The 15,154-nt window shown below is 41.2% G+C and overlaps 1 protein-coding gene across 3 annotated transcripts in view; it reads right to left on the bottom strand.

Annotated features, from left to right (window-relative positions):
* The window catches only part of CACNA2D3 (calcium voltage-gated channel auxiliary subunit alpha2delta 3), a 1,248,789-nt gene that overhangs the window by 720,479 nt on the left and 513,156 nt on the right, over positions 1–15,154 (bottom strand). For all 3 annotated transcript variants that reach the window (XM_089681870.1, XM_089681868.1, XM_089681867.1), the window contains one exon: positions 5,679–5,841. In XM_089681870.1, coding sequence (XP_089537996.1) covers positions 5,679–5,841 — 163 coding nt within the window. The remainder of the gene's footprint in view (positions 1–5,678; positions 5,842–15,154) is intronic.

Here is a 15,154-nt window from a genome sequence, read left to right as displayed (position 1 = left end):
AGAAGGAAGCATATTGAAATGAAAGCAATTCGCTTTGCAAAAGAATCCTAATATTAAGTCTTTTCTGAGTCCTTTAAAAAAAATATGAAAGCAGCTATTTCAAACATATATTTATTTTAAACAACAAAAGATTTATTCTGAATTCGTAGGAAGATTCAAGCAATCAATAATGCAGGGGGGCAAACTCACTTCAGCTTAGCGAAACAGTTATTCAAAAGAAAGACCCAATATTTCAAAGCGCAGCTCGGAAATCATTTAACATATTGGGCTGAGAGTTATTCATCTAGAGGAATCTTTACAAGTGAAAAGGAAAAGGATGTGTCAGCTGTGTCAGGAGGAGTTCTCCACAATGCACCTCTCCGGCAAGCCGCGAGACGAGAGCTTTCACAGCAGCTGATAAATGCACAAAATAATAAGAACCTATGCTGGGCTAGGGTTCGATTCCTCCAACTGTATGGGGAATATATTGAAACATGATGAACCACAGACATCTTTTGATTAGGTAGGTTTTTCAATTTGCCAGTTAAAAGGATCTATGAATATCATTCCGTCACACTCCCCTATCGAACCTTTCCAAATGGCTGTTGAGCTGAGTTTACCTATTTTCTAGAAAATTAGAGCTTTGCAAAAAGGAAACCGCCGCTGAAAAGAAATAAGATTATGATTCGCAGCTGGCAGATTTTGCAGGATAAACTCATCCTGTTGTCAAGATTTGAACATAACAGCAAGGTAACTGAAAACTGACACAAGAATCGGGTGAGACAAACTGGTATTAAACAGAAATTCCAGGGAAGGAAGAAACAAAAATCCAGACCTTGATGTACAGTACTTGTATATCAGACACATTGTTGCTCATCCATTGGTATTTTCCCTTTGATTGTTAACTCAACAATCCTTCAATATTGGTTTGGTACCCTCTATTACTTGATACCAAGAAGATATGACCTCTATCATCCTTAGTGTTATCCCACTGATGTTCATAGCTCATGTCCTAATTCTGTTGTTTTAATTGTCAATAAAGTGGTCACATGACTTGGACGTAGACATCAGCTGCACTGTATACTTGCATGCATTGGCTACCAGGTAGGTACATAGCAGCTTTGACTGGAGGACCTTGGTTCAGGTGTGCATTACACTATTCATTTGTATAGTAGATTTCGTAATTGGGATATTGGAATGTTTCGGTATAGAGAGGTATGTCTTCAGTCGAGAGCAACCCAACACAAAAGAGGTGTATATGCAATAAAGGGGTTTGGTTTACATGAAGGAGAGTTAGGGATGCATGGAGAATTAGTGTGAGGGTCAATGTTATGGATACAGAGAAGGTTAAAGGATAAGTTCACCTTTGGAACATGTTACATGTTACACCTGCTCCCATGGCCGCAGCCACCGCCTGCCTCCCCCTGCCACCCCCCTTCCTCTGACAGATAGTAAGAGGAAAAGTCTCCCCATACTATCTGTCAAATTTGAAAACAGCGCGGCAGTGCGTAAGTCCATGAATGAATGAACTGCAAGTCCTGACAGCCTTAGTGGCTGTGGGCTTGTAGTTTTCAATGAACCTCCACGGCACTGTAGAGCACCGTGGTAGTTAATTGAAGCTTCCTGTCAGAATATCTGCTTGACCGTACATCCCGTACAGCAAGCATATATTCTGACAGGTCTGCAGGAGACCTGCATGGCATCAGCGATCTATTGATCGCTGGTGTAAAGCTTTCCAGGCTCCTTTGTACAAAAATAATAAATGCACATTTTTTTACTTGCCAAAAAATGTGCATTTATTATTTTTGTCCAAGTGGTGAACTTATACTTTAATGTGAGAATTAGGGTTACAAGGAGAGTTAAGGTGAGGCTACATTCACACTGAGCTGAGCATTTTCAGGCTTTTTTCATTTAGGCATTTTTGCTGTGGTTAATAGAAACCTGTGTAGATGTGTCTTAGGCACATACAAGAAAACCAGAATCAAGCTCATGGCTGCTGTACACAGAGGTTTTGTACCTTTCTCCTTGATCTGGGGAGCAGTGTAGCTGTTCCACTGGGGCAGCAAGTTTCCTCCCACGTCCTCCCAGGCTCTAGTGGTTCTTGCCTGGCTTTTATAATAGGGATCCATGGGATCATAGATGCAGGGGTGACCACGAATGAGAGCAATGAATTTCTCAGCTGCTAGAAACATACTCTCCTTCATTTTGATCACAAGATGTATGTTTATAAGGTGTGGAGTGATACTAGAAAAGAGGAGGGGAGCTGCTGTTTGAGTTGAAAACGCCTGAATGAACGCTTGAAAAAACACCCAAAAACACTCATTTCTTTCTGTTCAGGCATTTTCCATTCAAGTCTATGGGGACAAAAATGCTCAAATTTGCCTGAAAAGTAGTGCATGTACTTTTTTGAGCCACAGGTGTTTTGCTACCGGCAACAAAAAGCTCATATGTGAACAAGGCCAATGAAATGAAAGAATAAGGCCTGGAGCTAGATGACCAGCATAGGCGGAAGGCCTAACATGACTAGGTTGACAGGATAGGCGGAACAACGTAAGGTTAATAGAGGAGTTTTTGTTTAAAAAGGGGAAATGTTAGCTGATTGGAGGGGGTTCGGGTGTGGCTTAAGAGGGGTCGGGTGGCTCGGGGAGAAAGTTGGGTGGTGCCAAAGTGGTCAGAGTCAGTCGAAGCTGGGACAGCGTAGAACAATATTTTCCCTCCCGGGTGACTTGTTTGGCAGCTCCGTGTTGGTGGGGCTCACATTGTTTGGTCTTTCTGACCTTTTGGTGGTTCTTGGTAGTTTCCTGGATGGGTGACTGCTTGGTCGTGTTCCTGTGTTTTGGGGCGTTCACTTGTTTTCTGGGTTTCTTTTGTCATAGAAGTTGACAGGGGTCTCAGGGTCTTGGAAGGCAGTGATGGTTTAAAAATTTTGGAGAATGGTCGGTTGGGACTATCAAAGGTATGGGTGTACCTACAAAAGCAAATTTATTGTAGTAATGGTTCAGAAGTAAGTTGGCTGCATCAACGGTAATTTTTAGGAAATTGTCCCCGAGTCAGTGTGTTTGCTGCTGGGGGCCTTGAAGTCTATGTTGGTGGTAGATACAGTCGGTTGGTTGATGTACAAGTCGTCTTCTAAAACCCTAGACTTTAATGAGGTAATCCGGAATAACAGTAAGGTGATAAACGTACGGTGAGTTATATAATTTGTATTTTTGTAACAAAGATGTAATCTTCTTGTTTAATAAAAATGGCTGCTATGGCCTTTAAACTCCAATGCAGGTCAGTGTCGTTTTTTGGTTTGGGGAGGTCACAGGGATAGGTGGGGGGTTTAAAGGTTAAGGAGTAGCCGTAATATCTGCAATACCTTAGTCATGGGATTTTCCTTGTTGAGTGTTTCTGAGCGTCGAGCTAAGAGCTGAAAAATGCTGAAGTGTGAATGGGGCCTGAGGGTTAGTGTTAGACTTTAGGTTACAGAAAGGGTTAGTGTGCAAGAGTGTTTGGGTTAAATGAAGGGGTAGTGTTGGGTTACTGGGAAAGTAAGTGGGATGAATACTGTTAGGGCTACAGGAAGGTTTAGTTTCAGCATTGTGGTTACAGAGACAGTTAGTAGTTAAGTTTATAGGGAGTGTTAATGTTGGCGTTATAGGGAGGAGATCTGCACTAAAAACTACCATCTTGGTTTGGTACTCCCACTGCTGAAAATTATTGCCAAATAGATATGCCTGAAGCTTTGGATGATATCAGGATTCTTTCTTTCCATGATCACCATTTTGTATAGATTTACTTTATTTAAATATAATAAAGTAAGACAAACCTGGTGATTGTGGAAAAGTCAGTTTAAACATCTCTAATTTAAAAAAAGTGTGTACAAAAGGCATCTTTAATCAACAATCATAACAAATAATTTTCAACATTAAAAAAATTCCACAGAATAATTTATACAGATCAACAAATCTCAGTCAACGTAATGTGTTATGACATTTTGTATTGGAAATGGTAGACAGACTGCATTAACACTACAAATTGCACAGATTAGATTTGTTAACATTGTTTGTGTCCAGATGGTCAAAAAAGCAATGAGAATGTTGGAATGTCTTTACACCCTTCTATATGGAATTGTAAAGAGAGGAACATTCTGGTGCAAAATGGACAGGGTTATCCACCTCTCTCCTGGGGTGAGCATTGGAGAATTTCTTACTGGAGTTTTTTTTTTCAGGCCAAAATGTCTGCTCCCTGTCTAGGTAGGGAAACTCTCTTGCTTTGCCCCTGACCTGCCCCAATTAGCTGACTAACTTTGGTATCAGGCTAACAGAATCAAGATGATATACCTACAACCAATGTGGTAAAATATATGTAAACCCCCAATTTTTAATTAATTAATTTGTTACATTTTTATATTTTGCTTCTTCCTATTGCAGTCATTGCCCTTTACTTCTTTCTCTAGAAACACAATAGAAAGTGAGAAAAAATCTCTACAAAATGAAGAAAGACTTTCATTATTTTCCCGTATTGGTGACAACTGTACAATTTTGGAAATTTTGACGCTTTGCCGCCTCAACCTCTGTAATATCTCCAAGATATGCCCCTTCCTAACCAATGACACCATGAAGCTTCTAACTCACTCCCCACTGGCTTACTTTTACATAGGCTATCCCTCCCTCCAGTCCATCATGAATGCTGCTGCCAGACTCATCCACCTTACCAACCATTTAGTGTCTGCCACTCCTCTCTGCTAATCCTTCCACTGGCTTTCACTCACCAAACAAAAAATAAATTCAAGATACTTCCAAAAATTTATAAAGCTGTCCATACTTCAGCTCTCAACTATGTCACTAACCTTGTTTCAAAGTACCGACCAAATTGTTCTCTTCATTCCTCCCAAGACCTCCTGCTCTCTAGCTCCCTTGTCACCTCCTCCCATGTTCGCCTCCAGGACTTCTTCAGAGCCTCCCCATCCTCTGGAACTCCCTTCCCTAATGTGTCTGACTGTCTCCTACTCTGTCCACTTTTAGAAGTGACCCTGAAAACTAATTTCTTCAGAGAAGTCTATCTTGCCCCCACCTAGCAACTGTACATGTATTTTCCCCATCAGCCCACCCCTTACAGTTATAACCTTTTATATCAATTGATCCTCCCTCTTAGATTGTAAGCTCTAACAAACAGGACCCTCTGATTCATCCTGTATTAATTTGTATTGTAATTGTACTGTCTGCCCTTATGTTGTAAAGCGCTGTGTAAACTGTTGGTGCTATATAAATCCTGTATAATAATAATGATCTAAACCAGCCTTTCTCAACCTTTGTACCCCACAGGAACCCTTGAAATAATTTTCAGATGTCTAGGATTAGTCCTTCAGGGGTAATAAGGAAAATGCCCCTTACTTTGGTGGTTAGTGAAAGGAATTACCCCTTTTTGTGGTGGTTAGAATGCCACCATTAAAGTCAGCTGAAAAAGATCATTGGTGTCATGCTACTGGCTCTGCCAAGTGGCCATGGACCTAAAACTATAAAGGTATCCTCAGATAAAAGGTCAACTAGCTTCAGCTCAAGTCAACCCTAGCAACCTCTGGAGGAACCCTGGTTAAGAATGCCTGATTTAAACACTCTCACTTTCTAGATACACATTAAGAACACACATTAGTCATAAGTGATTTTCATTTTCTGCCACTGAAAAAAATGAGAAATACAAATTGAACTACTTACCTTTGTTGTAAACATTGGTTGGCACTTGGACATCACTTAGAGTGATATTGACAGGCAAATTATTAAAATGGTCATTGGGTAGCAACAGAAACTCTTTTCCTAGCTCAACAAAATTGCCATCTTCATCCTTTTCATTTATAAGAACTGCATTGAAATATTCATACTAGAAAGAAAAAAATAAAATAACATTTAGTTCAACTTCTGGCAATAAAACACAACAATATGGACATAAAAACATAAATTCTAACCAAAACTTTTTTTTAGCCTTGGTTAGAATGGGGTTTTTTTTCCTCATTAGGGAGATCTGCCCTGACTTCCTATTCAAGTAAGGACATGCAAACTTCTCCACCAAACAAAGATTTTAAATTTGCTCCGGAGTTCCGGATTATGTGATATATTATCAAGAAATCCTTGAAAAAGACCATTTATACCAGGGCAGGAACAGAATTAAAGTAAATGTAAACCCAAGCACTAAAAATGTATATGTGTTTTAATAGGTTCATTTATCATTTTCAGTATTTTTTAGATCTGCAGCTTTATTTAAACCAATACATGGTGATCCTGTCATGAAGATCCTTATTCAAGCAATTTTTGTTATATGGTGACAATGCTTTCCTGCTGTCTCCCAATTGTTTGCCTGTGTTGTCACCTTGTCACACAGTTATCTGATAATTATTACAAGTGACCACTTCATCACACATTACACAGGCATGGTTGTCACCAACCGGAAACCCTCCCTGCAAAAATGGCTATGGCTGTAATGGAAACATGCTGACAGGAAGTTGCTGCAAAGAGCTTGCATGGGTTCAGCATTAATGGGATAAGTGCAACAGGCAATTTGCAAAAAGGCAATTGTTTTTGATACACATGGCTTTTAAACCCAATTGAAGCTTTCCTTTTTTTATGAATGTAATGCAGCCAGTAAGCACAAACCATAAAGGATGCCTGTAAATTTTATGCATCTGTTCACTCAGTTTATTGTAAATTTTTAGCACTCTGAAGCTATAGGTCACTGTTCAACACAAAGCACAGCGATCAGGATCTCCAGTGGTCCAACACGCCAACTGCATAAAGCTGTAATCTACAGTGCTTACGCTCCCTGAGCAGTTGGTTGAAGTTTTGTGCAGGGAGAACATTGGAACACTGGAGATCCGGTATGTAGTGCTGCATTATGTTTTAAACAGCTGTCCAGATCTCCAGTGTGCTGCAAGTGATATTAACATTTTAATATAGTTGTTTATTTATTAATGTCCCTTTTCCCCCTATCCTCCTCCAACCAATCGCTCCCATAGAAAATGAAAAAAAAAAAACTACTGAAATAACCCTACTCACCTACATGTATGATCATATGATGTTCTGGTCTCAAGTCTTCTATCCTCAAAGTAAGCAGAGTCCTTCTTGTGGTGTCCACATCACTGTCTACCTGACATTGATACTTCTTATTGGCTGTCCAGAGGTGGGATCATCTCAGGATCCAGAAAAGGATAATGTCAGCAGAGACTAGCCAGTGTGGGCACATCTGCAAAAATGGACTACCGGATCTCACACCTGAAAATGGCACTGGTGAGGGATCTTACATTTTAGGTAGGTATATCCCTGCTGCAAAAGGTATTTAAGTAAAAAGAAGATGAGTTGGAAGGAGGTGGGAGGGAGTGGATTTTATTTTTGTCCGAAGATGGGCTTTAAAAAAATAAAAAGCCTGACTGCATACAACAATAGAGTGAAAAGCTTCATATCGGCTTTACAAAGCTAAATGTCATTCAGTTAAGATGTACACTATTTTGCCAAAAGTATTGGGACACCCCTCCAAATCATTGGTTTTAGATGTTCCAATCACCCCCATGGCCACAGGCATATAAAATCAAGCACCTAGGCATGCAGACTGCATCTAAAAACATTTGTGAAATAATGGGTTGCTCTCAGGAACTCAGTGAATTCAAGCGTGGTACCGTGATAGGTTGCCACCTGTGCAATAAGTCTATCCATGAAATTTCCTTATTACTACTAAATACTGTATTTCATGGTCAACTGGTATTATAACAAGGTGGAAGCAACTGGAAACAACAACACGAAGTGGTAGGCCACATAATATGACAGAGAAGGGTCAGTGCATGCAGAAGTGCACAGTGCGCAGACGTCGACAACTGTCTGCAGAGTCAATAGCTAAAGACCTCCAAGCTTCTTGTGGCCTTCAGATTAGCACAACAGTGTGTAGAGAGCTTCATGGAATGAGATTCCATGGCCGAGCAGCTGCATCCAAGCCTTACAACACCAAGTGCAATGCAAAGCATCAGATAAAGTGGTATAAAGTATGCTGCCACTGGACTCTAGAGCAGTGGAGATGTGTTCTCTGGAGTGATGAATCACGCTTCTCTGTCTAGCAATCCAATGGACGTGACTGGTTTTGGCATTTGCCAGGAGAACGGTACTTGCCTGACTGCATTGTGCCAAGTCTAAAGTTTGGTGGAGGGATGTTTATGGTGTGAGGTTGTTTTTCAAGGATTGGGCTTGGCCCCTTAGTTCCAGTGAAGGGAAATCTTAAGGTATCAGCATACCAAAACATTTTAGAAAATTTAATGTTCCCACCTTTGTGGGACTGCGCAACCAGTGCACAAAGCAAAGTCCATAAAGAAATGGATGAGTGAGTTTGGGGTGGAGGAGCTTGACTAGCCTGCACAGAGTCCTGACTTCACCCCCATAGAGCACCTTTGGGATGAATTAGAGTGGAGATTGTGAGCCAGGCCTTCTTGTCCGACATCAGTGCCTGACCTCACAAATGCGTTTCTGGAAGAATGGTCAAACATTCCCATAGACACACTCCTAAACCTTGTGAACAGCCACCCCAGAAGAGTTGAAGCTGTTATGGCTGCAAAGGGCCAACTTAATATTGAACCCTACGAACTAAAGCTGGTATGCCATTAAAATTCATGTGCGTGTAAAAGCAGGTGCCCCAATACTTTTGGCAATATAGTGCATATCTTTGCTACAATGAAGAATTGCTAAAACCTTTGGATTCAGCCTGTAAATTGAAAATGATCATTACTAATATGAAGCAAAGATCCAACAAAACCAGAAATTCAGAAGAAACTAATACACACTTGGGGTATTGAAGCACATTATATACCACAGCAGGGGAAGGTAGGGAAGACTGGTACTATCCCTTTCATTTAAGTATTTAAAGGAAATCTATCAAAAAACAAATACCAGTACTACCTTTCCTGACCTGCTTTTGAACATTCTAGTTGTCTGGTTGTTATGCTAATCTACTATTTGTTTTAATACTTTTGAGGCTCTCATCTTGAGCAGGTATATAGATTGTGAGGTTTAGAGAGTCAGGAGTCCTTATCTGTATGCTTTTTCCAGGTAAGTGATAAGTTATTCATAGTGCTAAAGAAAGTTTGTCAGCATGAAAGCCAGGGAACTAATGATTTGTAGTGCGACTTCTGGAGACTAACAGCCAACAAGCTAACATTGAACACGGAATGAACAAGTGAGCAATGTGTGTTTTCTGTTCTCCTCTTGATGCAGGTTAGTCTCACTTGTTTGCTGCTATGTTTGTTCAGTTCTGCGTTTGCTCTGACACTCACTTTCTCTGTTTAGTATCCTATATGTTAGTAGTGGTAACTCTCTAAGACAAATTGATGTGCTTCTCAAGGTGGCCTGCGCTGCCACTATAAATAAAGTAATTATCTGTATAGTATGATTCCTTTCTGTTTGTCACATTAAACTCAGGTGTGCGCATGTTTTCTGTTCTCCTCTTGATACAGATACAGCAGGCTGCATCTTAGTCGTACTTCACACATAGATCACCAATATTCCTGTAACACCTATCAAGTTTGGTAATGTTAATTTTTGTTTGCACATGACAGGTTTCCTAAAAGAAGAAGGGTTTACTGCACTTAGGGAGGGCATTAACTACTTCCCCACCACCATATAGCAGATATACTGCTACACGGCAGCACGGGTGCACAAAATCACGTATATATACGTGATTATTGCATTTCCAGGTAGCCATGCGCGCGCCCTACCCGCACCGCCTTTCGAGGCCACGGATGTCAATCACCAGGTCCCGGACGGTGATAACCAACAATTACCGACAAGGAGAAAGACTGTTTTGTTTACAAACAATCTTCCTCCCTGTCAGCTCTGCGCAGCACAGCCATCCCAATCAGTGTCGCCGCCATTACTAGTAGAAAAAAAAAATCCCAGTATCTATACCGCCCTTTCTAAATGCTATAACTTTCACGTAAACTAATTAATTTACACATCCTGCCAAACTACTTATCTGACATCTTCACAGATTCTTATGTTCTTTTATATTTAGTCCAATTTACATGTTGCATGCTACGTAGGAGTTAATACAACAATCCTTCAAATCCCTACTAATCCAGGTGAAAATAACAAACTATATATGCACTATGGGTCTGTTGTTTGCCAGTACCCTCCTACCCCACCACATCTATGATTTGGTTCTCTGCTCATACTACAAACAAATTGTGCATGTTCTTCAGAAGTCCAGTAGCAGATATTTTTTACTGATAACTTTAAATAAAGGGCATTTGGTCCCTATAGATCCTTTTCATTTATGCACCATTTCCAAGCAGAAGATAAGCTCAAGCAGTTTTGACAAATGTATTGATTCTCTTTGACCTCCTGCACAAAAATAGATGCCATGAGAATGCAAAATCCTGCTCCCCGATTCTTATCTATATATGATGGTGGGAGACTTGTGGGGAAGCTTGGCTAATTAGCACAGATAAAACTAATGAGAATGGCCATTTGTTCCTCAAACGATCTGTAAAGTTTAATCCCATCTTCTAATTACAACCCACAAAAAAACAAAGCCAGGGCTTTCAGATACAGAACATTAACTCTTGTGGCTGCTACATAATGCACTTTGGGTCCTCAGACAGAAACAAGTTTGAAGTTAGTCATATGTATGAAGAGATAACAGTGATTGAGGGAGGAACATGGTGCAGGCAAGGCCGTGACTTGAATTCTTCATTATAAATAATACAGAGTTAAATGGTATGTAAGCTATAAAAATTAACTTCTCTTGTTTGTAACCTATTGGTCTGTTAAATATACCATTGAAAGTGTTTTGTTATATCTGTTCTTTAAAGTGTTACTAAACCCACAACAGTAAAATCAGTCGTAAAATCTGTCTGTGTATGCAGTAAAGCATGCTTGTTATACTCACTGTGGAACTTAAAGGGTTAATCCTCTGCATAATGTAAAAAGGCTTTTTGATCCTTTCTTCTCTGCCCCTCTTCTTGTTGAAATGATTTGTGGTCACATGCACATGCTCAGTTTGGTGTGTATTGCTAGAGAGGGGTTTTTTTTTTCTTGGGAGAGTGCATGTGATCAGCACAGGGCCAATCAACACTATCCAGACAGAGGGCCAGAGGTTTCACATCCTCCTAGAGCAGAAAGAAAACTCCTCCTACAAGCTTTAACCAGTGCTCTGCTGAAGTCACCGCAGATATGGGGAAAGTGGATAGGAGACCCGCTGCCTCACGATCAAGATCTCCTAGCCAACTGAGCGGTCCTGCCAGTCGCAGCATTCCAGAGTTATTCCGGTCTCAGACCCCAGAATACACTGAGGCCTCCGCTCCTGCTTCTTCCCCACATTCGCTTCACGGAGCGCCTCACTCACAGAGCAGGAGTCCAGCCGCAGCACCCACAACCTGCCATTCTGAAACCTCCCCTCTCACTATAGCATTAGATATTAAAGAGACCCTCTCTGCTACAATCGCTGAGTTACATATTGACATGCAGGTAGTGGCCCAAAAGCTTGAAGCAGTGGAGGACAAAGTTACCATACAAGAGCTTGCCATCCATGATATGCGCAAGCTGGTAGATATGCACACCATGCATCTAAGAGAACTTGATTGTCACATCGAGGACCTAGACAACAGGGGAAGACGACATAATTTAAGGGTACATGGTGTCCCTGAAGCAATTGAATCCGGCCAACTCACCCAAACGCTCTTAACCATTTTCAATGATCTTTTAAAGACAACAGGAATCTCCAGTTGAGCTTGAACGCCTTCATAGGGCTCTTCGTCCTAGAGGCAGAGATACTGACCCACCGAGAGATATAATTTGCTGCTTAGTTGACTTGCGACTTAAGGAAGAAATATTGCGCACGGCACAAGATCGAAACCGTGTGATATAAAATAGAGCAGAAATCAAATTATTTCAGGATCTCTCCCATCTTACCTTGCAACGCAGAAAGGACTTATGCCCTTTATTGGATCTACTGTGTTCCAGGGGTATTACTTACCGCTGGAGATTCCCATTTGGCCTCTCAGCACACATGGGGCGATCAGCTCTCCTGAGATTCCGGAAGATATCGCACCATTTTGATATCCCAATAGTGGAAATACCCAATTGGTCCGGTGAATCCCACCTCCCATCCCAGACAGATGAAGACCCAATGGAGGCCCAATCTGCTGGACATCCTGGAGGAGCCAGGCGACGCAGACCATCCCACCGCACCTCGTCTTCTCCTGCACGACGAAGGCTCATCATTGGGGACAGTCTTCCAGCCTCTCCAGCTCATCGCAAGGCACATCATGAATGACACTTCTCCATTCCCCCTTCTCCCCACACCCGTGCATTACCATTTCCCCATTCTATGGCTACTTTCACACCTGATCTAATATATCACGTGATTTTTTTCTAAACCTTGGTTCCACTTCACCTTCAATGGAAAACCTTCTATCCACCTTGGGACAAGACGCTAGTGTACGTGTATTGCATTAGACTGTCCTATCTCTCATGTATACTATCTGTCCATTATATGTGTTCACCAATTTTGAATGTAGATACTGAGACTATACTAGCTCTTGATCTCTGCAGGCTGCATGATAACGGTGCTAATAGAGCCACGGTTCATAATCTCACCGACTCTGGAGTTCGTTTGATTAGTCAGTGATGGCCTACTACCCTAAGCTGGTAGCCTTGGCTGAGACCAGAGTTTTTATTTGCTTGAGATCCAGGGATACAGACTGATCATTTCCCTTGACATACACTTGAGTGACTTAATCTTAACTCAGTTTGCAATTGATGTCCTTAAACAGGGAATCTCACGCAACTGTGATCTTGTGTTTGCAATAATATGGTTTATTGAGGCCTTCTTGAATTGCCCATTAGGAACGTATTCTATGGCCCGTGAAATACTCCAGAACGAGATTGTGAATGCCAAATACTTCTCACCTTTACTGTTTCCTGATTTCTTGACTCTTTCCCTTTCTCTTTTTCATTCCTATTTCTACTTTTTCCTCTCCCCCACCCCACCCCACACCCCACCTCCTTTTTTTTTTTCCCATCTACCGTAATTATAGACTTGGAGCAGTACATTTTCTCCCATACAAAACAATGTCTACTAAACACACATCTGTACAAGCCCACCATACACTTTCTGCGGCATCTCTTAACACGAGAGGCTTAAACGTTCACAACTCCTGACTTACATGAAAAGCCAACTAGCAGACGTGCTTTTCATCCAAGAAACGCATTTTCATGCTGATCATATCCCTAAATTTTCCAATGCCAATTACTCAACAGTATACCATTCAGTTAACACAGAGGTAAAAGCAAAAGGTGTGTCCATTTTGATCTCCAAAACAATCCCGCTTATAATTACTGAAGCTCTCGAGGATCCAGAGGGAAGTTTCCTCTTCCTTAAAGGCACCCTCTACAACAAACCGTTCAGTATAGCCAATATTTACAGCCCCAACACGGCACAAGTGAGCTTTTTCCGTAATATCTCCAGAACTCTTGCCACATTCCAATCGGGTATCTTGATTCTTGGAGGCGATTTTAATGTACCACTGAATCCCTTAGAAGACACCTCAACAGGCTTCTCATCTAATCCCTTCCGAGCACTTAAACAGATTAAAATTGAATTGAATGACCTTCTCCTCCATGATACATGGCATACGTTATACCTCTCTGATAAAGACTACACTTTTTTTCAGCACCTCACAAATGTCATTCCAGAATTGATTATCTTTTTCTTTCACAAAAAGACTTACACACACTGAAATCAGCCTCTATTGAACCAATGATTCTTTCTGACCACCACCCGATTATGATGACCTTACATCTTCCCGATGCCCCATTCACATCCAAAACATGGAGATTAGATCCCTTTCTCCTCACAGACTCATCCATTACCCTCCAAATTCGTGAATCTATGACCAATTATTTTAAGGAAAATACTTCCCCGGAAACAACTCCTCTCATTCAATGGCAAGCACACAAATGTGTGATACGTGGGCTCCTGCTTTCCATCTGGGCCTCTCGGAAACGTATAGCTCAGGCATCTTTTACTTCTATACTTCAAAAAGTACGTAAACTGGAATGTTCACATAAATGCTCTAAGGCTGTAAATTTTGCGACCAAACTTGACCAGGCACACAAACAACTTCGAGACATAGTGGAAAAAAAAAACAAGTGCAATTTTACTTTAACTCAGAAACTCTTTTACGAACATGGAAATAAGAGCGTCAAGTTTTTAGCCTGGGCCTTGCAATCTAAAAAAGCAGCTCGCACCATTCAACAACTTAACTCCAAACAAGGTCACTTACTTCACACCTCTGCGGATATCGCAGCCGAATTCGAAAAATATTATACCACCCTTTACAACCTACCCTTATCACCAAAACCGACAGGGGACACCAGACCACGTAAGGTCATTATCCAAACTTTTCTCGTCCAATACCTTCCTAACTCTATTTCCCAACCACAAGCAAAAGAATTAGATGGAGCTTTGACATTGGCAGAACTACAACAGGCTATTGCACAACTAAAACCAGGTAAAAGTCCGGGCCCAAATGGACTTATAACCACATATTACAAATCTTTCAGTGACATCCTAGCACGCCCATTCCTAAAGGCCTTCAATTCGCTAGATACCCCAGGACAGTCCATCTTTCTGAAGCCCATATTACACTGATACCGAAAGAAAACAAAGACCAGACATTGCCAGTGAACTATCGTCCGATCTCCCTATTGAACGTTGATTTAAAGATTTTTGCCAAAATACTGGCCAATCATTTACTGCGTATCATAGACCCTATTATCTCCACTGATCAGGTGGGGTTCATACCCTGTAGAAAGGCTAGAGACAATACGATCAGGGCAATCAATATTCATCATTGGTTGACACAGAAGAAGCAATCTGGCTTCTTCCTCTCTCTAGACGATGAGAAGGCCTTTGGCAGATTGGCATGGAACTACATGGAGGCCGTTCTGTCTGGCCTTGGGCTTCCTTCACGTCTTTTGAACTTTATCATGTCTTTATACATGACACCAACGGCTAAAGTGAGAGTCAATGGCCTCCTCTCAGATGCTTTTTCAATAAGAAAGGGAACCAGACAGGGCTGCCCATTATACCCCCTCCTAGTTATACTTACGTTGGAACCTTTTTTGAACTGTATTAAACGGAATGACAACATCAAAGGGAT

This window comes from Staurois parvus, unplaced genomic scaffold (assembly GCF_062004578.1).
Source record: "Staurois parvus isolate SC_StPar_1 unplaced genomic scaffold, SC_StPar_1.0 ptg000282l, whole genome shotgun sequence".
Lineage (NCBI taxonomy): Eukaryota > Metazoa > Chordata > Amphibia > Anura > Ranidae > Staurois > Staurois parvus.
This window is presented reverse-complemented; position numbering and strand designations above follow the sequence as displayed.